Here is a 21237-nt window from a genome sequence, read left to right on the forward strand (position 1 = left end):
AATACTGCTTTGGTGACTTTTGTTTTTTTTTTTTTTTAATCTTTTTTATTAGTATGGTTGAAAGGCACTGTACAGATTCATATTGTAATTAGGATTACCATCAGCTGCTGTAGACCTCCAGGTCAGAAGATAGACATGCTTAAATTATTCATACAGACTCCAATTAAATGTAATATTTCCAACACATGCACAGTGACACTGCATATAGAGAGTGTGCTGTATGAAAACACACGAAAGCACAACTACTGGTATGGGCACACAACTATGCATGTGATATTTCTAGGGGATTCCTGCTTTTAGTTACTCAATCAAAATGATGACTATTAGTGGGCTAAATGACCCAAGAGCCTGTTATCTTGTAGCCACCAAATAAACTTTTGGACTTCTGTCTACCTGGTTTCATATTCTCCTCCCTGCAGTCACCTGGGACATTACTTAATCATTGATGCTAAACCATACAATTTATTTCTACCCTGAAATAATTAAAATAGGCTGTAACTAATATATGAGGGGCAATGTTTTTTTTTTTCCATTGGATCGATTGTGTTTTTTGTTTATAATATATTTTCTTAACACAACACCTCATTGATAAGGGATTGTAAAAAGCAGAATTCCTGTTCTTTGCTACCATCTAGCGGTGGTTGTGAAAATGACACCAATGAAGTGGTTCAGCTGTAAACATGCACGTCTCGGAGCTTCAAGGAGGAAAGGGCAAAGGAATGGAAGAAACACAAAAAAAGACCAGTAACACTTTTATTTCATACTGCAGGTTAAACAATAGGAACATCAAAAAAGACTTTTCAAATATAAAATCTAAATGTAACAAAGCAATTCCTAAAAACAAATATGAATATATTTTACCACGCCCTACGCCTTTGGGAAGCACATCAGGAGTAATAATATCAACCACTTCACCCAGAATTTGGTCAGTATCAAACAAGCTTTTTTTCCACAATCTGCCCAGTAAATCAGGGTGAACAAGTCAACAAAGCTGCAAGGCTAGCATTCTGGATGACATATGCAAAGCATTCAATGCGTGAAATTCTGCAAGCAGTAATGTGCCATGTAATGGCTAATGTTTGCCCTCCAAAGAGACCCTACCAGTCTGAGTAATCAATATCTTGATCAGAGTATTTGCCCTCCCAGCGTACATGTTGGACCAGGTCTGGGAACAGCAGATATAACCTTTGGTGTTATGGGTCCGAGTGTGCAGTTGCCTCTTGCCAAAGAGCCACACATCGGTAATATACACACAAATATAAATATGGTACAGCATGCATTAAGCTCTTCATTAAAAGATGACCTGGCTAAAGTTTGGACTTAAAATACTGCTAAGTATTAGGTCTTCCATGTTCTGAATCCAAAAATGTTTGTAGAAGGCCTTCATCATCAAGTTTTATATGAAAATGGAAACCGTGGCGATAGAATAGTGTTGGATCACAGTGGTGGAATAAGAATCGTGTCTGCTGACTGCAGACTGGCAGCATAGAAATGAAGGCCCAAGTGCCTTAGCTTACGTTTTTAAATATTTTGGAGTAAACTTCCAAATGAATTAGCCGACAAATGCATTTAACCATCTCTGAGGAAGTAGTGCTGACCTTGTGATTTTGCTGCCATTATCTATTTGCCAAGACAAGTATATTTTCATCTGGCTTCTGAATACAGACCTCCTTCATTGAGGGGAACCTTCTAACACAGTTTTTTGCCCTCAGCGTGCTCATGGTTGTTTGTTTCTTACAATTCTTTTTGTTTACTCAAATTGACTATGCTAGTCATTTTAATACTGTACTCCTATGCAAGACTGTCATTAGGGCATGTTGCAGTTGCTTTGTGAAGCAAGAGTAATCCTTCAAGAGCAGACAGAGAACAGGGTTCAAAGGGCAGTGCAAGGTTAGCGGACTGTGCGGCTGGGAGAAGCTGTGCGGCCGACCCTTGACCCTGCCTCCATTGATATGTAAATGAGAGAGTCTTTCTGAGCGTCCCTCGCCTTTCCCAGACCTGATCAAACCGCAGCCGATTCCCCCACTTCCAAATTCGTGCGGCTATTTTTACACTGATTACTCTATTGTTAAGAATTGATGTGATAAATTTTTTAAGTCTCTAGCCCATGGATTATGGTGTTAGACATTCCTGACAAATTAGTGGGGGGACAAAAAAGGAAGCTGGCACGGAAAATAGAGCTGTCCATTCATTACTCAGACAAGTAGGACAAATAGAAATGTGAGAATGACCAGATGGAAAATGCTTGTGTCATATCAGTGTCAGCAGAGGAAAGTAGGGCAACTGCATTACAGACGATGTGTTAAACTTGACTAGTGTGCTGTTCTCCAAAATGTGCCAGAAGAGCTTGCTTCTATCAGGTTACAAAAAAAAAATAATATACACAGCTGATTTTCAGTAACTGGCTATACCTCAAATGGTGTGTTTACACTAATACACATTTACAGTCAAACAATGGTCCAAATCAATACTTTTGCAATACAATGTAAGAGATAACATGGTCCAAGACACAAAAACAATATAAATACATATTTGGGCTGGTAACTTGGCATGGGTTCAATGGGATACACCATCACAGCTCCCAGTAACTAATATCCACTTATCTACTTCATGATTGTCTGAGGAAACAAAAAACTAAATAACTAACTATACGTCCCTTCCAGTTCTGCTGCAACATGTCAGATAATTCCTCTATTTTCATTATACATACAAAATGGGCTCAAAATACCAAGACAGCAAATTTATGGGGTTTGCCTCTAAACATTGGAATAGTGTTTAAGGACAAGGGCAAGCTCATTTAACAAAGTCTTACTTCTATGTAAAACTTGATTGTAAACTCAGATTCTAAAAATGCAATGCCTCCAAAATATTAAGAAGTTTATGATATTAAGTGAATAAGTGCACAATACACAATTTAAATACTACTTAAATGGAAAGGCAAGTAATATTACAGACAATTATAAAAGATGGAACACAAATTGGTATTAGACACAGGCTAAATGTCTGTAAATGAGTAGCGGTAACTCTGCAGTATGAAGGAGCCACATATGTTACATGGAATTCAGAGTTTAATCATATTTGATCATGCACCTGTGCGTGGATGTGTGCCTTTTATCTGATCCTAATGCACAAACACTATGGGTATATTAGAGTGGGCACTCTGTCACCATTTCTGTACTCCCACCACTTTATCAAAATAACTGTTGCACCAATCAACAAGGTTCCAACACCTGGTTTAAAAGACTGCCTAATTCTGCATGCCACAGGTGTGTGAGTGTGCGAGTGCTGCACGACACACACACACACACACACACTCTCACTGCATTGTGGACGTGCCGCATGGTCTCCCACACAGACACAACCCCACACAGAGAACGGAGGCTTTGTCTCCTGCGCTTCAACCTGATTGTGCTTGTAAAATATTGGAAGAAATACTTCTTCTGTACCAGAAGTGGAAAACTCAATCTAGCATTAAGATCACACTGAAATAAAAAAAAGCCCTTAGGTAAATGGCAAAAATAAGTACAATGAAGTACATATGTAAAAAATATACATACAAATAAATAAATGCAAAATTTTGGAGAATACAAAACCCAAGGGTCACTGGGTTTCACAGAAAGCTTAACAAAACCCAATTCTTTGAATAATGGGATGGTATACTCTGGGGCATTTGATCAGTCCCACACAGACATGGAATGTTGCATAAGAGAGAGTGAAAATCAAAAAAGCTTTCCAATAACACTCAATAATTATGGTGGATTTAGGTGAAAAACCAACCATACCCTGAAATGCTGCAGGAAAAAAATAAAATTGAAAAGCCCTTTTGGTTTGTAGCGTTATTGCTTTGAGGAAAGCCAATGAGGTCAGATGTGATCAAAGCCAATGGCAAAGAGGGGTGTCTGCTTCCCTCTTCAGAATACAGGTAGGATTTCACATAGACTTTATGTCCTTTATGATTTTGTGTGTCACTGTAAGGGTTCTCAGTTTTCTATGGACACTTTCAGTCTTCCACTTAGCTATTCAGCCCTTCTCTTAGCTACCACGGAGATACAATGAAATCTCCTAGGGCCACTTCCATGGTCCACTTTCCTTCCATCTGCCCGATCCTAGAGTTCCAGCGAGGTTATTGTGTGCATAGAGCCATTTGCGTCTGGAATACATTCCAGCGAACTGCCATGAGGTTCTCTGTGCAACAATGGATGGGCACCACATGGATTGTGGGAAATGTAGTGAAGGCAGCAGGCAATAAGCAGCTGTAGACAGTGGTCTGAGGTACTGTTAACATAGTGTTGTAGCTGCCGAGTCGCTCAGTCTACTGAGGTGCTCATTCTGAGCACAGGCTGAGCCTGATGGTCCGCATCTGAGCCCAGGCATTGTCTGTTCACAACGATTGGGGCCTGCAGCAGTGGGGTAGGGAGCTCTCTGACACACACTGTCCGGCACATATGAGCCTCTCAGATGACATTAGTGGAGATGCGCCATCTTCCGATCAGTGGTGCATTGTGGGACTTTTAGTGTTAAAAACAGTTGCAGCAAGCATCTGTGTAGGATGCAGCATATTGCATTGGCTATTCCTAGCTCTCCTGCACAAGCGCAGAGGTGGGTGCAGGAGACAAACCTAATATGCAATTCCAAAACAAGTGTACAAAAGGGGAGAAAGCATTAAGAAAAGATAGCGTTGCAATTAAGATAGTGTTAATTGGCACAGAGAATAGCAATTATTTCAGCTACATTAACACGGCACTGTTGTTATTACTAGGGCCAATGTCTTGTTAAGTAAAAGGTTTTCGAGCGGGAGCAGTAAAATGATCATAACCAATCTATGAAAAAAATTTAAGGTATTACCAAACCAACTGCCCCCGATTCCCTTTTAGTGCTAAATATGAATAAACGTAACCTTGCAAAATGATATGTGGAAAGTTAGATTATCTCAAAATCAAACCAACTGAGGTTAGACAGTGAGCTTATGAAATTCTGACTGAAATAGGACCAAAAACATTGGCTTAAAACTCTGAAAAATCAATCCAAACCACTCAACCTGACCTGTTCTCTGAAATCACACCTACAGTATCTTTCAGCATTATCTGACTCACACACCTAGCTAAATTATACTATTAATAATGTTTCTTTAAGTACATAAAACTGAACATCTTAAGATTTTCTGTGGATTGTGAACAACACATGCTGAAACATAGCGTGAGTGTGACACTGTTGCTACAATATTTAAGAGTTGTGAAGGTTACATGCTAGTTAAGGCAAGGACAGGTTTCACAGTTCTCTGTGCTGTTATCACAAACCTTAACGGCCTGTCATGATGGTGCTTGGTAACTGTCTTTACAACTTCTCGTATGCACCTAAACTCAAACTCTGCTATGTGTGACTGCAGTCTACATTGCTTTGGATTCAGTGGTAACTGAGTGAGTTGTGAGGTAGAGTATCACTGGCAAATCTAATAAATTATGGAGTAACCTATAACAACAGATTATACAGTATGGTGATGTTTCACATCTAACTGTTTGCATCCGTAGGTATGTTAGCTTAACCAGCTATTAAGTGTACTGACCAAATGAGACCAATGTGTGTGGGGTATTTTTTAAATGATCCAAAGGTGTTGAGTGGGTATGGTTTTGAGTGAGAAGAGAGACACCGCTGTGTGTATGTCAGTAGCAATGTAGCTGTAGTTGGTGTCTCGAATTAGTGTGTATGGGAGAGAGAACAGGATTGTACTTGCTGTGATGGGTGTCTTTTGTGTGTGTGTCATACGGGGGGATTCTTGTAGTTGCGATGGATGTCTTGTGTGTGCACGCATATGTGTGTATTAGTGTGAATGCAGTAGCAGCAATGGGTGTGTGTGTGTGTGTGTGTGTGTGAGTGGGAATGTATTAGCACTGGCTGTCTGGTATGTGTGTATGCGCGTGTGTGTGTGTGCGTGTGTGTGTGTGTGTGCTGTAGCGGGAATGTAGTAGTTGCAAATGGTGTGTGTGTGTGTGTGTGTGTGTGTGTTAGAGAGAGAGTCAGTAGGAATATAGCTGTGCTGAGTATCTCTTTCCTCTCAGGCACTCTTCCCTGTTTGTGTCTATGGCTCAGTGAAGACTGAAGCCTTGTCCTTCAGGAGGTCCAGACACAGATGACAACTCCAGCTCCCTGTGGGGGAAAGAAGAGCAAGAGAAAGAGTCAGAAAGAGACAGAAAGTCAGAGACAGAGAGAGAGTCAGAGAGTTATATTAATGCAGCATTAGCCTATTACATACAGTAACCTGGCTTCCCTATCTGTTTTAATTACCAGCATTAAACAGTTATAATGGGAGACTCACTGTCAATGCAAATATCAACTGAAATAAGTGTGTGTGTGGGGGGGGGGGGGGGGGGGGCATTTACACTGAAACGCACAGCCCGTGACAGGTTCTATATGAGTCTTTCTTCTCCCCTGCTGAGCTGCACATATTGAACCACAAGAAGTGAGAAGAGGTGGCTGTTATTTGCCTTGCTGAAATGTGTACGGGCGTGCAGTAAGATGGTTTACCTTCTGGGGGCTGAGTCATGGGAGGTTTCAGGCAGTACATGTGGTATCCCCGGTCACAGTCATCGCAAAACAGGAGCTGGTCCTGGCAAAGGAAAGACAAAATGGATGCCTTATTTTTACTGAAGGAGGCAGACGCAGCACAGAGGTCACACTGGCATAAGCTGAGGCCAAAGCCCAGCGGGATACAGAGGGTGAGATGTGAGATTTCATTGGTCAGAACCCGCATCCCGCATTCTTCCCATGGGGTAGATTGGCAAAGGGCAGGGATGCCGTGGCGTGATTGGTGTGACGGGGGTGGGGGCGGTCAGGGTCTTACATCATTCTCTGATGTTCCACACAAGCTACAAGACTTGCACTCGATGCACTGCCACTGGTAGGTGCGCACCGCCTGCATCATGTTGTCTGTGAACTGCAGGCAGGTGGGGTGGCCTGGGAGAGAGAGGAGGAGGAAGATGAGGAGGAGGAGGAGGAGGAGGGGGAGGAAGAGCAAAAAACACAAGCTGAAACGACAGGCAGCGGAGCTGAAAGAGGCCAGCTTCATTGCTTGGTTTGGTTTAATTACAAACAATGGGTCAGTGAAAAATCAATTATTCTTTAACACAATTTAGGCAACATATTAAATGCCTGTCATCAAGGCCACAACAGACACTTGTGTGTTTACCCACGTCCAAGAGCGAAGACACTCATGTCCAAATCACACCAGAGTTGGGGTCAATTCAATTTCAATTCAGCTAATTCAGTTCATGAATTGAAAATCTCTGATCATTTTCTGTGAAGATTTTTTAGTCAATTAATTGAATTTCATTTCATTTCTTGAACTTACTGAATTGACATATGGACCTGACCCCAGCTCTGCATATTAGGAGCCATGGTTTTGTAGCCTCCCTGTCACAGATCTGCCCCAGTGATAATTCTACCCATGTATTTATTGGTTTCTGTGCGATGGCCTGTGAGCTGACAGCTGGGACTGCCAAGTTGCCCACCTACAAGAGTGACGCCAGCAGCCTTTGCAGCCTAAGCCTTGTGTGTGAGCTCCACACAGTGAAATACTGTTGCCATGTTTTCAGAACACAGTTCAGAATTCAAAGCGGTGCCAATCTCCTCAGCCTATTTCGAGCAGGGGCAGGTTTTCAACTTGCCCCATTTTTCTGAGGTAATTTCGGAATATTTCACTGTAACCACTCAAGTAAAATGTCAATACGTCATTCCAAGTTTTCAGCCAATATCCAACCTAATTGAGAAATTTTTGTTGGACTAAAAAAAAAAAAAAAAAAGTCCAAACATGAAAGTGTATTCACATTTTTTTTTCTAAGTGCTGAACATCTTTCACACAGTTGCTCCAAGGGGAATTTTCAGTTTATAAAACAGGTTGTACTTTTTAGAAATGATAAATTCACTCACCTGGATGTTACTGTACATTACTGAGAGCAGCAGAGGCGCTGCTGACGGGTGTGCGGTTTTAAATAATAAATAACACTTTGCGACAGTGTTCAAAGTGCAGAGCGAAGTCAGATCTCCGCGCGTGTATGAATGTGTGAGTCCACTTGCACACGTATGTGTGTGTGTGTGTGTGTGCGTTTGCACATATGCAAACGTGTATGTCTGTGTCTCAATCACTCATGGGTTGCAGCAGCTGGCAATGACTACGTTTAGGAATACCAACACAAGACCAACAGTGCGCATTAATGGACTGGGGTGGGGGGGGGGGGGGGGGGCAGCAAAGAATCTGCTTCCGTTTTCAGTGTGTGCTCTCTGCTAATCGTTGAGGAAGTGAAGGAAAACAAGGCTAAAAACGGCCCTCTAATTAGTGTTATCTGGAAGATCCAGGCATGCTGTGGCCATCTCTGATGAGCTTGGGGACTTTGGAAGCATTTCCCAGAATTTCGCACAGTACCAGCTGCGTTAGAATTGGGTCATGTTGCACGGTGCTTAGGAATGCTTCCCAGTGCAGTGACAGACCGGAACTGTTGCACACAGCCCCATACTCTCACACCCTTTGTACACAGAGACACGTGTATGAGAAAATCACATGGTAAACCAGCTGGTTTGTATATAATGTTTAAACACAAACATTATATACAAGTTCAACGAGGAAAGCGGCAAAGCACAGGCCCTTTTTGTTTGTCTTTTCACATCAATAATGCACATTGCGATGACAGGGAAGCAAGCGATATGACTGTGTTGCATATATCTCAAGGTCATCTTTGACCCCGTCATTCTCATGTCTGGTAAGGATACATGGCAGAGTGCACATGTGGCCATTCAGACTGCAACACAAGTGAGTTTGTGGAATGTCCCAGCAGAGCAGTTTGGAATACCCAGTTTCAGCCGAGCGTGAGTACACATTCAAGCGCTGAGAGACACCCACAATCATGCATAAGGGCACATCCACTTGACTCCTCAACTGTCAAAAACTCCCTACCGTGAGGGCAATTTCCGCTATCATATATTAACAAAGGCTCAAGAGGGATACAATTAATGCACTAAATGCCAGCTATGGTGATATAAAGCCATTCCATTACATTGTCATACCGTTTTGCCATTCAAATCCATGTAGACAAATTTCATATGCAAACACCAGCACTTGTGCAAGGGCGATATCTCACAAAGTCTGTGGCGTATCACTGACTTCACCTGATGAACCCAGATAGGAAAAACTGAAGCAGCTGGGTGTAACGGTTTTTCAATGACGGTTAAATTGTGTGCTTTATCACAATATGACGTTGTCAGCCTGTTGTGGTTATATAACCGATAATTCTCACACAAAACTACATGGGGTGATAGTTTGAGCTCAGTTACTGCAGCCTTTTTTGGTAAGACCACAGATACAGCACACCAGGGTTAGGGGGTCAAAGGTTGAAAAAAAGGGGAGGAGCAATAGAAACACAGAGAATATCTGAACTTGCTCTACACTTATGTTGTCATCAGCATTTGGATTATGTAAGACATGTCTTGACAAGAACCTTAAATATGACCTCCTAATTTCTTTTTCTTCTTGGTTCTGCTCTAGGTTTTCTTTTCTATATACAGTTCACCCTGGCCATATTTTGTCACGAAAGATTTGAAGAGTATTTTGCATCACAGCACAAAAGATTAAAAAAAGACTTCCAAATACAAGTCATTCTTATTTGGCAAAACCAAGCTGTCTGTAAAAAAAAAAGCTTGGTCACTCTAAGGGGTAGATAGGGTGATTTACAGTGTCTCTGATTGGATCTCATCATCCTGGTTGAGGGTGTCCCATTGTAGAGGTCTAGCCAGTTCAGGTGAGAAACCTACCTGAGAGACCATACATTCTCACTCACACATGACCACAGTAGGATTACAACAACAATAAGCCAAGCCAGAGTAGGAGTCTCATTCTTTATTTCCTTTTGTTACAATAAAAATAGTTTCACTAACAAAGACTTCATTGTTTTTTTTTCCATTTCAGTTATTTACAATTGAAAATAAAATCATCAGTTTACAACAACAGTCATTCTGATCTCAAGTCAGCCCCACTCCATCCCGGGTTCTCTCTCTCTCTCTCAATGAGAGAGGCCGGCAGGGGAAACGTGGGGCTACAGCTTTCACTGACTCCTTTAAGAGGTATAAGAACTGTACAAGATTTCACTGAAGACAACCTGCTAACTTTCACACAGACCTCATGGCCTAGTTCACTGAGCACAACTGTCACTCGGAAGTATGCAAAACCCGTTTGTTGGAGATTTATTGAAATTGCTAAGAACCCGAGAGTCACAGACAAACACAGAGTTTCCAAAGGCGGTCTCTGATGTACTGCTGACCTGACGTGTGTTTGCTTTTGGTTGAATTCTTTTTTCTTCTTCTTTTGCAAATCGTAACGATTTTGGTCTGCAAAGGCCAGGACTGGCCCATTTGCTATAAGCCAGACATGAGTGGCTGAAATGCTTTTAAGAAGTTCCAATGGAAACTCTGCTGAAGCGAATGAGAGGCTTGGTATTTCGCTTCAGCATAAGGTGACAACTGATCTAAGAGTAAGAGACCCATTCTGCACGTGTCTCATTGGTGTAGCTGAAGTGAGGGTCCCTGACAGACTGTTTGATGTGTGTGCATTTGCGTGAGTGCACAGCGGTACCTGTATTTTGATCATCTGTATTGTTTTAACCTTTAGGCTTTGCTTAACAGGAAGAGGAAGAGCACATACTATTCAGTGGCTTACATTCTTTACACACCACATTCGGAACACGTTTGATGGAATTCTGATGTACTCATACAATGAATATTTACTTGAATGAAGTGCAAGACAGCCACTGTGTAATTGGAATATGACAGAAATCGTGATGCAAAGCCATAAGCCACAAATGAGCTATACCCTTGCTAACAGCGCTTTGCATGCAAGTGACGTTTTCTCCTCTATCCTTCTGTAACATAATGTTATGTTCCAAACAACCAGGCCCATTTTCAAACCAATCACGATGCATTTTGTCCATGATTCTGATAAAGGAAGCTTAGCAAGCACTCCTTTTTTCCCTTTCTTACTCAACACTGACATCAGAGGTTCCTGAAATCAATAAAAAAATGTTTTACAAGAAATTACAAAAAAACAGCACTGGCTTAAATTCTTCACTCAGAGTTAAACCCAAAGAGCAATGCAGTCAGGCTGAACATGGCCCTCTGTTGTGATACTGCACATTACTGCAGATAACTGATGTAGGGTACTGCCAAGGCCGATCGTTGATCTCCCCCTTCACCGCTTCCCACGTGAAGCAGTCCGTGCTGTAGCGCAGATCTGCTGCCTAACATATAACCCGACTGAAACATATCTCTGCAAGTGTCGGCCTTCCCAACACCACGCGAAAGGCTCTGAGAGAAAGACAGAGAGAGAGGGTGGGGGGGGGGGGGGGGGGGGGGGGGGGGGACGAGCACACACAAACTGCCGCACACCTAAATAGGCAAGCGCGACCACTTCCTGTGGAACTTGACACGAGAGGCAGCGCCTCTGTGTTGCTTGGCCTACCGCCAACGGTGATATACGGCACCGCCGCTACCGTAGCCCCGAAGGCCACAGATTCCCAGAGCGGCTCGCAAATCAGTTCACCGAGCATACCTGGACCAGCATGCTTTTTTTTACCAACAACCGAGATCGGAGGGAAACGAGATCAAGATCAAAACGCTTTTAAACACGAGGTGAAATTAAAAAAAAAAAACTCCCTCAAACCACTCCTGTATTGGTCTGATTCACTACCGCCCTCCTTCGTCGGTGAGCCATTCTGCTAATTCAGAGTAATGAAGCCCCACAATGACAGGGGATTTCACCAGCGCGTTTGCCTGCTTCTGCCGTTTGTGCAGCTAATTCGATTTGGCCCGCATTTGAACCGCAGCTCGGTAATGTGACTCAGTAAAGTGAGCGCCTGTTGCACAGGGGACCTCGGTCATTAACTCAGCAGACTAATTATATTTCTTGGTGCGCTGTGCAGAAGGGCCAAGGCCGTGGCTCCAAACTCACAGCAGACATACCTCTGTTAAATCAGCATTCAGAAAGTTGCTGAAGCACTATGACAGTAGACTAGTTAAATAGCTAACCAATTCCAACAGTTCGTCCCTGTTCGAGTCAATGTAATCACGTTATTCTGAGGAGACAGGGCTTTTTAATTTGAAGGGTTTGCATCAGATGTAATGCTTCACCCAATCAAGGGCTGGAACGTATTTTGACCTTAATCAGGTTCACAACCCATAAACCAATATGGGCAGTTTGTGTCTACCAGCTCCTAACACCTCTCACTATTTATTCAGAAAACCTTTCAGGGCACTTGCCATGAATATATCTTGATGATGCTGCTTTCAGAAAAGGGAGCATTCCTTCTCAAATTTTTATTCAATGCATTTCACGTGAACAACTCCAGAGGGTCAGGCTGTCCCCCTTTGCACACAATGGTGCATACAACGGGCCACACCCATGCCGAGTGGTCCCACACGCGGCCCGCGAGCAGCTGCAGTGGAGTCGCGCACCTGATTCCAGCGCGCGCTACCGACACGCTGCAGCGGGCCGCGGTGCATCACGGTGTCTGGCTGATCGCCTGCGGCGCCACGTTTCTGCCTTTCCAATGACTCATCGAAGGCCAGGTGTCAAACCAGAGCTGAGAACGCTACTTTTAGCGCCTGCCCTGCTCGCGCTTTCTGCTGGCGGGCTGCCTGCGGTGGTCTTCATCTTAAACGCAGCCGGCTCTAGCCATCTCCCCCCGCCCCGGCAAGACCTACGTGTCCTTCCCACCTTAGACCTGAGACTGGTGTCAAAGACGTCAGTCCCGCGGCAAGGTGAAATTGTGACGTCTGCAGCGTTTAGATTTCCTGACCTTTTTGCAAGACCGCTCCTTCAGGTGTTTCACACCAGTGAGTTGAGAAATATCTAGAATCTTGCAAAGCATATGAAGCATACCCTTCAAAGACCACAGCTCTGTAGAAGCTTCAAATAAATACATCCATCTGCATCAGATTCCAACAGATACAGCTGGGTTCCTTCTACTGGTGTAATCAAAGCACTGTAAGTACCACTTACTAGGGACAGCAGTTTGACATAATGGTGAAGAAAATGGGCTTGTAACCAGAAGGTTAAAGGTTTGATTGCCAGGCACCCTTTATCTGAACTGCCTCTGTAACCATCCAGCTCTAAATGGATAACATCTGAGCTATGTGAGCCACCCTGGACTCTGCAAAGCAAATAAAGTCTTTATGAAACACCACTACAGATCACTGTTTGTAAGACATAGTGGGCTGTAATTAAGGTTAAGCATGGGCCCGAAGAGGAAGCCTTACCAGTGGACAGCATACAATAATGGAGTCTCTTACGTCTGTCATCATCAACTTCAACTTCAAAATCTTCAATCAACAGCGGTAAGGAGTGAGACTTCAGAAAGCCCACGCTTCAACTAGGTCTTCAAAATCTGCTCCCTAAGAAATGTCTTGGTTACACGGCATCCTACACTTTACATAAGCTGAGTACTGAGGGAGAGAGAGGTAAAGAACACTACACTTGACTAAACCTGAGAGAACCAAAACCAAAACAGACAAACAAGACAGCAGCAAAAAATACAGGAAGAACAAAATATGGCTCATGTCGTGTGCCAAAGGCAGCCTTTTCAGCGACTCACTGCTTGTAACTCTGAAGCCGTACGGTGCTCTCGACATCACTGTCTATATGTTTGTACAGCTGGGAAAGACACAGAAAAGACCATCAGGTGTTTGCTACTTAACTGCAGTCTCATTACAAGTCAACCGTTGTATCTGGTTAGAATGTCATTCCATTTCATTATGTGAAGCACCAGAAGAATGGACCTGTCCAGTGTTATTGACAGCAGTGGTAACTGTAAGAGGGAAGCATACAGTGTTGAGTTTCTTGAGTTGATTTGTCACCAAATCTGCAGTTTTTCCAAATGGTGAGTTTGTTTATGTAGGCATGCTATGCAATCAGCCAAAATGCAATCTATGGACTTCCTGAAAGGGCCCCTTGGTATTTAAACGATTTCCTTTTGTATTCACTTTCAGGGTTGACATTTTGCTGGTTTTATTCTATTAAGAACAAACCCATCATATTGAGCACATTGCCTCCTTCAAGTGAATGACATAATGCATCCTCTTCTCTCTCAACACACTGCTAACTATTACAGGGAGTTCTAAGCTGAGTAGCTTACACTACACTGACAAGACTAGTAAAATTTAATAAATGGTTTTGAGGAAAGAGAAAATAAGCCTTCATGAAATATTGCAGTTGTAGAGATGGGCAATGGGAAGCCCTGACAATGACTTTCTGACGTTATACTGCACTGCTGAGCACATGAAAAGACAATGTTCAAAGACCAAACAAAAATGAGACTAAAAAAACATACACTGAAATTAAATAGTCCTAATGGATAAAGTATCATTCAGAGGACCCCCTTTCGTCCTCCCTTTCAAAAACCCACATAACAAAAGACTTTAACTTCTTTGACAGCTTGGTACAATGAAATGTGAGCACCTTTAGACAGAAAAGGCTGATGGGGCACAATGATCTGCAGTTTACAGAAATAGGTCTAAAACACCTGAGTAGCTACTGAGGTCCTGATACAAAGGAAGGTACTGGAAACGCCTGTGTGAACATGAGGCAAACATAGTACTAAACAAAGTCAGCAGATCCACCCAGAACAGTTACAAGTCGTCCCCAACATGAAAATAACTGAAATTATTCTCCCAAAAAGGGACTAGCTATGTACAGAAGGTGAAAGTTCCAAGGGGCGGGGCAAAAGACAAAAAGTAGTAAAAACAAGTTGGATGCTGTATTCCTGGTGCTCCTGGCCATTGCAAAAAACACACGCAACCCACCCCCCACCCCCCCGAAACAATAAAATAAAATAAAACATGTAGCCTAAGCATAACCATGTCTCACAGTGGCTTGGCTATTCTCCACAGGTACCCGCTTCACAGTTGAAGTAGAAATATGAATTATGACCCCCCCACACTTGGAGAGAGAGAGACCCTTTGCAGCTGGTTTCCAGGGGGGGTCATCGTTTCTGCTGGACAGCTCAGTGCCATTAGCACTGCAGAGACGTCATAAAGCAAAGCAGAGGCAGATTACAGACGCGGTCCTCAGAGACGAATGTCAGACTCTGCTCCCTGTCCGAGTCTCAGCAGAACACAGTGTTGAACTGAAGGGCTTCTATGTGTCTGGGTAGATGGCTCAAGCCCAGAGGAATGGCCAAGGTTGTGCAGTGCTGGGGGCGCGCGGTTCAGGCAGTGACATTTAGGAGCCCAGGCCTGAGCTGTAACCTTTCCTGATAGGACTGGAGCTAAACGCACCGCCGGCACTTGGGCTGCGCGGTGCCAGTTTAGATTTCCCATCAAGCTGGCATTTTCCACCGGGACGAGACACAATGACGTGCCGCCGCGTCGGCGGGTATTTCTTTACCTTGGCGGTGGTCAGCTCCTCACCTGGAGGAGCCAGAGCTTGTGTTCACTTCTTGCAAGCACCTTAAATAAGCCGTCATTGGGTATCTTCAAAGATTTAAGAACAAGTTACCTCACGCAATTCCTTCCCTCTTGTCTCTCCTGAATAGCTTCAGTCCATTGACAATTCTTTATGTGTGTCACCTGTTTCCCTGGACATTTCTGCTTGGGATATTGGCTGTCCTTCAGAAAAAAAAAAATTCTAGTAAGAATTTATCAGCACACAGATTCTCTGGAGACGATGGCAAGCGTCAAACAAAATTAAAAAGTTCATGAGAGGAGGTCACACCACCACGAGTAATCCTCCATCGCTATAGTTTGTCTGACACAGGTTTGCTCTTGCATAATTCTGGACAAGACAAAACAAAGAATTTTCACTGGTTGCTATTACTCAATGTAACAAACAAGGACCTGGGAAGAAGTGGCCAGCAACAAAAAAGAAGCACAGACTCAATTCAGAGGCAAATTCCCGCAAAGGAATTTTCAGTTACAACAGCCTTCCAGTGACATTACAAAACGTTCTTTAGTGTCTCTTATTTTAAGTCCTTACAAATAAAGAGGACGTCCAGATCAGCAAACAGAACTGAAGCAAATGGAAATATAACTAAAAATGTTTCAAAACGGACTGTGGACGTGGCTGCCTGAAATATTCATCTTTAAATAATTTTGTCTTTTTTTCCTCTTTTGTAATAATTGCTTTCGTCATCTTCAAAGTCTGAGCCCCAGTTCAACCGGGGGGGGGGACGTCCGTCCTGTAAATACAAGCCTGTCTGGGTCTTTATTGCACATGCTCGGAACATTCCGGGGCGTGTCTGTCTGTCTGTCTGTCTCTTTGTGTGCAGGGACAGACAGAGGCATCCAGAGAGTTGCTCCGTTCCAGAGGCTCCTGGTGTCCATTGGAAGGGGGGCCAGGCGGTGGGGGGGGGGAGGCTGTGGCCGTACCCCGTCTTCTGCCTGCAGAGCGCTCAGCACCCCCAAGCCTCAAGTGTTCCTGGGAAGGGAATGGGCAGGACGTGTCTATGGACGGGCAACATGACAAAGGCACAACAATCAGAGCAAGAGGGCAACCCAGCTGACAAAGCAAATCACTGCTTTTATCAGGTGGACTTTTAATTTGCAAGGTTTCTTAGGTTTACTGCTGACCACATCTGTGGGTTTCTGTCTTACATTTGGTCAGCTACTGTTTCAAAGGATGTCAATTTAATCTTTAGAATGATCTGCATTTTATATCAAACTGCAAAAGTTCTTATTGCATCCAATCAACTGTACATTGGTAAATACATGCTGGGTACAAGTGAAAAGTAATATATAAATCGCTCTCATTGTTAAGTCATAATACTGTGACCCACAGTTTGAAAGGAGGAAATGCATCAATACATTCTTGACTGAGTCACACCATTATCTTCTTATGACACAGACATTTGAGATGCACCATGAGTCTGTGTGACCAATCATTTGGCATGGGTGATGAAACCCCTTTCTGTCCTACCCACAATCCCCTGTTCTGCTCTGACTGAGTCAAAGTAGGTTTCAGGCCAACTGCCAGAGTCTGGCCTGCAGTGTCCCTCTTTCAGCTTTTAAATCTGGGGCATGAAAATATGCTTTGTCTGCTTGGATACTTCTTCAGCATTAGTTCTGGTATGGACCACAACTTTAATGTGTATGTGAAAACATCGGGCTAATGTCTGTCAACCGTTTACAGCTCATTATTTTACCGTGAAAGTCAATCTTCTTTTCCATTTATTTTTCCCATAAAGATTGTACTTTTAATGTCTGCACCAAAGATTTTTATTTTTATAGTAAACTGGAAACTGGAAAGTGACTTTACTAATGGTTGTAATCTGACCAATAAATCTTCTATAAACTACTTTTTATGTACTGTGGTTGTACTGGTTAAAGAACTGGAGTTAAAACCAGACAGTTGCAGATTCATTCTGTCTTGAGTGTATCCACCTGCATAAATGGATAACATGTCAAATATAACTTATGTAAAAAATATCCTGGAAAAGAGTTCATTCCAAGGCAAAAGAAAACATAAAAAGCCGTGTGTCCGTCTGGTGTATATTTCCACCATTAAAATCAGAACGCTTTACGAACACTATGAAATATGTGGCATGCTTCATGGCTCTTAATTTCTGTTCCGAGTGGCGTTTCTCCAGCTGAAGCTGCATTCCTCCGAAGCGGAATGGCGATTACTTCTGTTGGGCGGTCAGCTGATGGCTGTGTGACAGTGATCCACTTACCCAGCCTCATTCTGGCACAATGGCCTCTGAAAGGGCTTTTTCAGCAGAGGGTTAAGCCGGGCTAATTAGATTGGTCAATTATATCGCACAGTAACCTTCTCACCCTGGAGGGGAACCCGCAGAGTACGCACAGCGGTTTTGACACAGCCCGTAAGGCTGATTCATACGTGGCCGCAGCGGGGGTTCTGAGGGCGTGGCCGCTGAGAGAGGGCCCTATGGTGTCGGTGCAGAGTGCAGAGCTGAATGCTTCTCCTGGCTCATGGCTAACACAGAGCTGTGGTGGGGACTCATGCAATATGGGAGCCGCGCTGCCACTGTCCAGCTATATTCCAGACTCTGGGAGAGAAGAGAGGGCTTGAGCTGTCAGTCAGAGCAGAGGGACTGAGAGCAGAGAGAGCCGTCATCCGTTCCGCTAAAGCTATCAGTTCTCCGAGCTCCGCTGAGGAGCGCGCAGTGCTGGTGATTCATGGTTTGGGAATATGCCCAAATCAAATATTCTCTTTTGTCACATTATCTTCTGCGATAAGACAAATGAAGACATGTATACTCTTTGGAGAGCTTCAGTCAGTTCTAGTTAAGGCTAATGTAATCTGCAACAGAATAATGTGATCACTGCTGATGCCTTGTGAGACACAGGATTTCCCTCTACAAGTTTGACATACTATGTGAGCTACAAAGCATTTGGTAAAGAAAGTCGCTGTTTGCCATGAGTGGCAATGGGCCAATCAACAGGCTTTAGTCCATTTCAGTCACAGTGAATAGGATTGTGGATAGCCAGCGCTTAGCAAATAGTTGGGGTTTCAACATCCAGCCCACCAGCCCGAATGGCACGGTCATCGCCAGTGTAAAAATAAGCCGAGCCAATCGAAGCTGGCCTTCAACAGCAAGCATGACAAGGAAACGCCCACGGGCTCTTACCTTTCAGCTAACTGACCCCAGCCTCCTCCTGAGCGGCCTGATGCGCCTCCCTCTGCCCCTCCACTGGGACCCCCTGTTTCCACGGTAATGTCAAGCCAGCACTCTCCCCAGATGCTGAGACAGTCACCTTATTCCTTCAACTTTCACATTATTGCAATCCAGAGGTCACGGCCGTGGGGGACCCACCAGGACGAGGGCCGCTGCGTCAGGAGGTTCGATTCGGCCTCGCTTCCTCCGCCCCGCCTTCACGGTTACACACAAGAGGCCGGTCCCATTTCGGAATTCAGTTCTCTTTCCCCATAGTCTTTAATCAATTGTTTTATATTAAATTCCACTCTGCTGGCAGATGTGCATTACACCACTCTGAACAGTCACATCCAAATGTTCCACAGTTTGTTTTTGTAATATGATTGCATTTCCCCCCCAGGGAAAAATATTCCAATGAAGAGATCCTTCTCTTTTACAGTCAGCAAGTCATACATTGGCAGACAATGTCCATTGCTCTTTGCTTTCAAAGTTTACACAAAAATAATAATATTCCTAACTTATTAAAAGGCAGACGCTTTCCACTAAAGATAATAAAAATGAGAATTGCTTTCCTCTTCAGAAGAGAACAGTTGTGCTTTCCACTAAAAACAAAAACCAATTTAAAAAAAGAAGCAGCAGACTTTTGTCAGAGGTTTCTTTCTTTTTTCTTAGTTCATTTTTTTTTTTTTTTTGTTTATTTGTTTTCTATCTGCATCGAGGGGAAGCCACGCTGCCGTTCGACAAGGGCTCGTCAAACTCATCGTCTTCGAAGCCATGAAACGTGGACGCGTCGCTTTCAGACGTGGCGCCGAACAAATCCTCGGCCCCGCCCATCTTCCTCTCGTCACTCCCTCCGACGCGTCCAGCTGACATGCATGATGAATATATCAGCACCGCAGTATGGAAACACACAGCAACAACTACAAAAAGCAGTCAACTAGGCCTCAGGCTTTGTCACAGGCCTACGCGCCTTCACTTCCCAGGGTCTGAGTGGCGATAGCAGAAAGCAGAGAGGGTAAGGAAGGAGTGTGGGGGGAGGGGGGGGGGGTGGAGGAGGCAGGGGGGTGCTGGCGTACCTCGCATGAAACTTTACTAGGAACTGTAGTACAAGGCATCAGGAATTGCTCTGGGAGACACCACCAGAGTAGCTACAAGCAAACTGTTTAATGGCCAAAGAGATTGGACAGCCAAGTTACATGACGACTACTGTACTGAGAACAGTGTGTTCTTTCTTCTGTCAGCTTAACAGTCTGGAATGGGGATTGTCAGATAACAGCCTTTCCTGAAAGCTGTACCAACATCTCACAGGATGCATTTGGTTGTACCTCTTGAGCCACCAAAACTGCTTTACTGAAAAACAGACTCAGAACTGAATCCAGGACCAACATCTCACAAACCACCACTCTGATAATAATAAAACAATGTGAATAATGAAATACAATGCATGTGATGGAGAAATAATTAATGAGTGCAAAGAACACAAAGTCAAGCACAAATGAAATGCATTGCATAAGCTGAGCTGTCATTTCTATCCTACAACCAGATGATGCAGAAAAAGCTCCACATGTCCAACCTTTGTTACCAAAACCAACATAAGCCTTGGGAGCACATTCACAAACTCACAATGAAACAGAAGAACTGGTGGGCTACTGTGAGTGTATGACATACTGCAGCAATATGAGGCAGGATACTCTCTGGAGGCTTTACAGTTAAGCTGTATGCCTTCAGGTCTGAGTCAGACCAACTCATGTGACCCACTTCAAAAGGACCCCCGTCCATGAAGCAGAACGAAAGCCTGTAAAATTACCCACTACACTACGGTAAGAATGGTTTTCTGAAACCAGTCTCACAGTCAAGAAGAAGATTGCAAGGAGAATTGACCAATGTACCAGGTTCAAAAATAAAAACGGCCCCTTTTTTTGCATAAAAGCTTTCATTCCTCTCAGATTAGCTGCAACTGAAGGACTAGCTACTGTAATCCTGTCAAAGTGAATTGTGAAATGTGACGTTTACATTCAACTGAGGACAGATCTCCTTGTAACATGCCTGTTCAGTTATCACGAGTGACCTGAAACTTCAATAAGAGCTGGAACATAATCAGAGCTGTGTGTCATAGTCTAACTTGTCTAACTCACACTTAGCTGCGCTATTTATGTTTTATTTACACTTCTGTACTTGGTCTATAGCTAGTTGCTAGCTGAAAGTTTCGATGTCAGTGAGCCATGCACTCATCACACATCCTCAATACTGACTGAGCTGCCATGCAAGACAGTAAAATTCACTCTAAATACAGCATTCATATCAACACATGTATCTCTTCCATAGCTGTAAATCTGTGGTAGTGTAGTGGTCCGGGGGATTGATGTTGCAGCTAATGGGTTGCAGGCTCAAATCCACTGCACCCTTGTATGACGTACTTAAACTGAACTGCTGCACTAAATGCCCAGGGTGTATCCATTATTTCCAATGGATAATATGCCAAATATAAGTTATGTAAAAATAGATGCAAAAGAAAACATAAACTGAAATGTAATAATGGCTGCCTCATTTGTTGAAATCACCCATTCTGAGTGGCCCCATTTTACAACATTTG

General features: G+C 43.6%; 1 protein-coding gene across 1 annotated transcript in view; it reads right to left on the reverse strand.

The window, feature by feature from the left end:
- Window positions 1-3655: 3655 nt before the first annotated feature.
- The window catches only part of dpf3 (D4, zinc and double PHD fingers, family 3), a 47993-nt gene continuing 30411 nt past the window's right edge, over window positions 3656-21237 (reverse strand). The window contains exons 10-12 of the mRNA XM_036542325.1: window positions 6839-6951; window positions 6523-6604; window positions 3656-6144 (exon numbers count right to left, since the gene is read on the reverse strand). Coding sequence (XP_036398218.1) covers window positions 6077-6144; window positions 6523-6604; window positions 6839-6951 — 263 coding nt within the window. The 3' untranslated portion in view covers window positions 3656-6076. The remainder of the gene's footprint in view (window positions 6145-6522; window positions 6605-6838; window positions 6952-21237) is intronic.

Source organism: Megalops cyprinoides, chromosome 12 (genome assembly GCF_013368585.1).
Source record: "Megalops cyprinoides isolate fMegCyp1 chromosome 12, fMegCyp1.pri, whole genome shotgun sequence".
In the NCBI taxonomy this organism is placed as follows: domain Eukaryota; kingdom Metazoa; phylum Chordata; class Actinopteri; order Elopiformes; family Megalopidae; genus Megalops; species Megalops cyprinoides.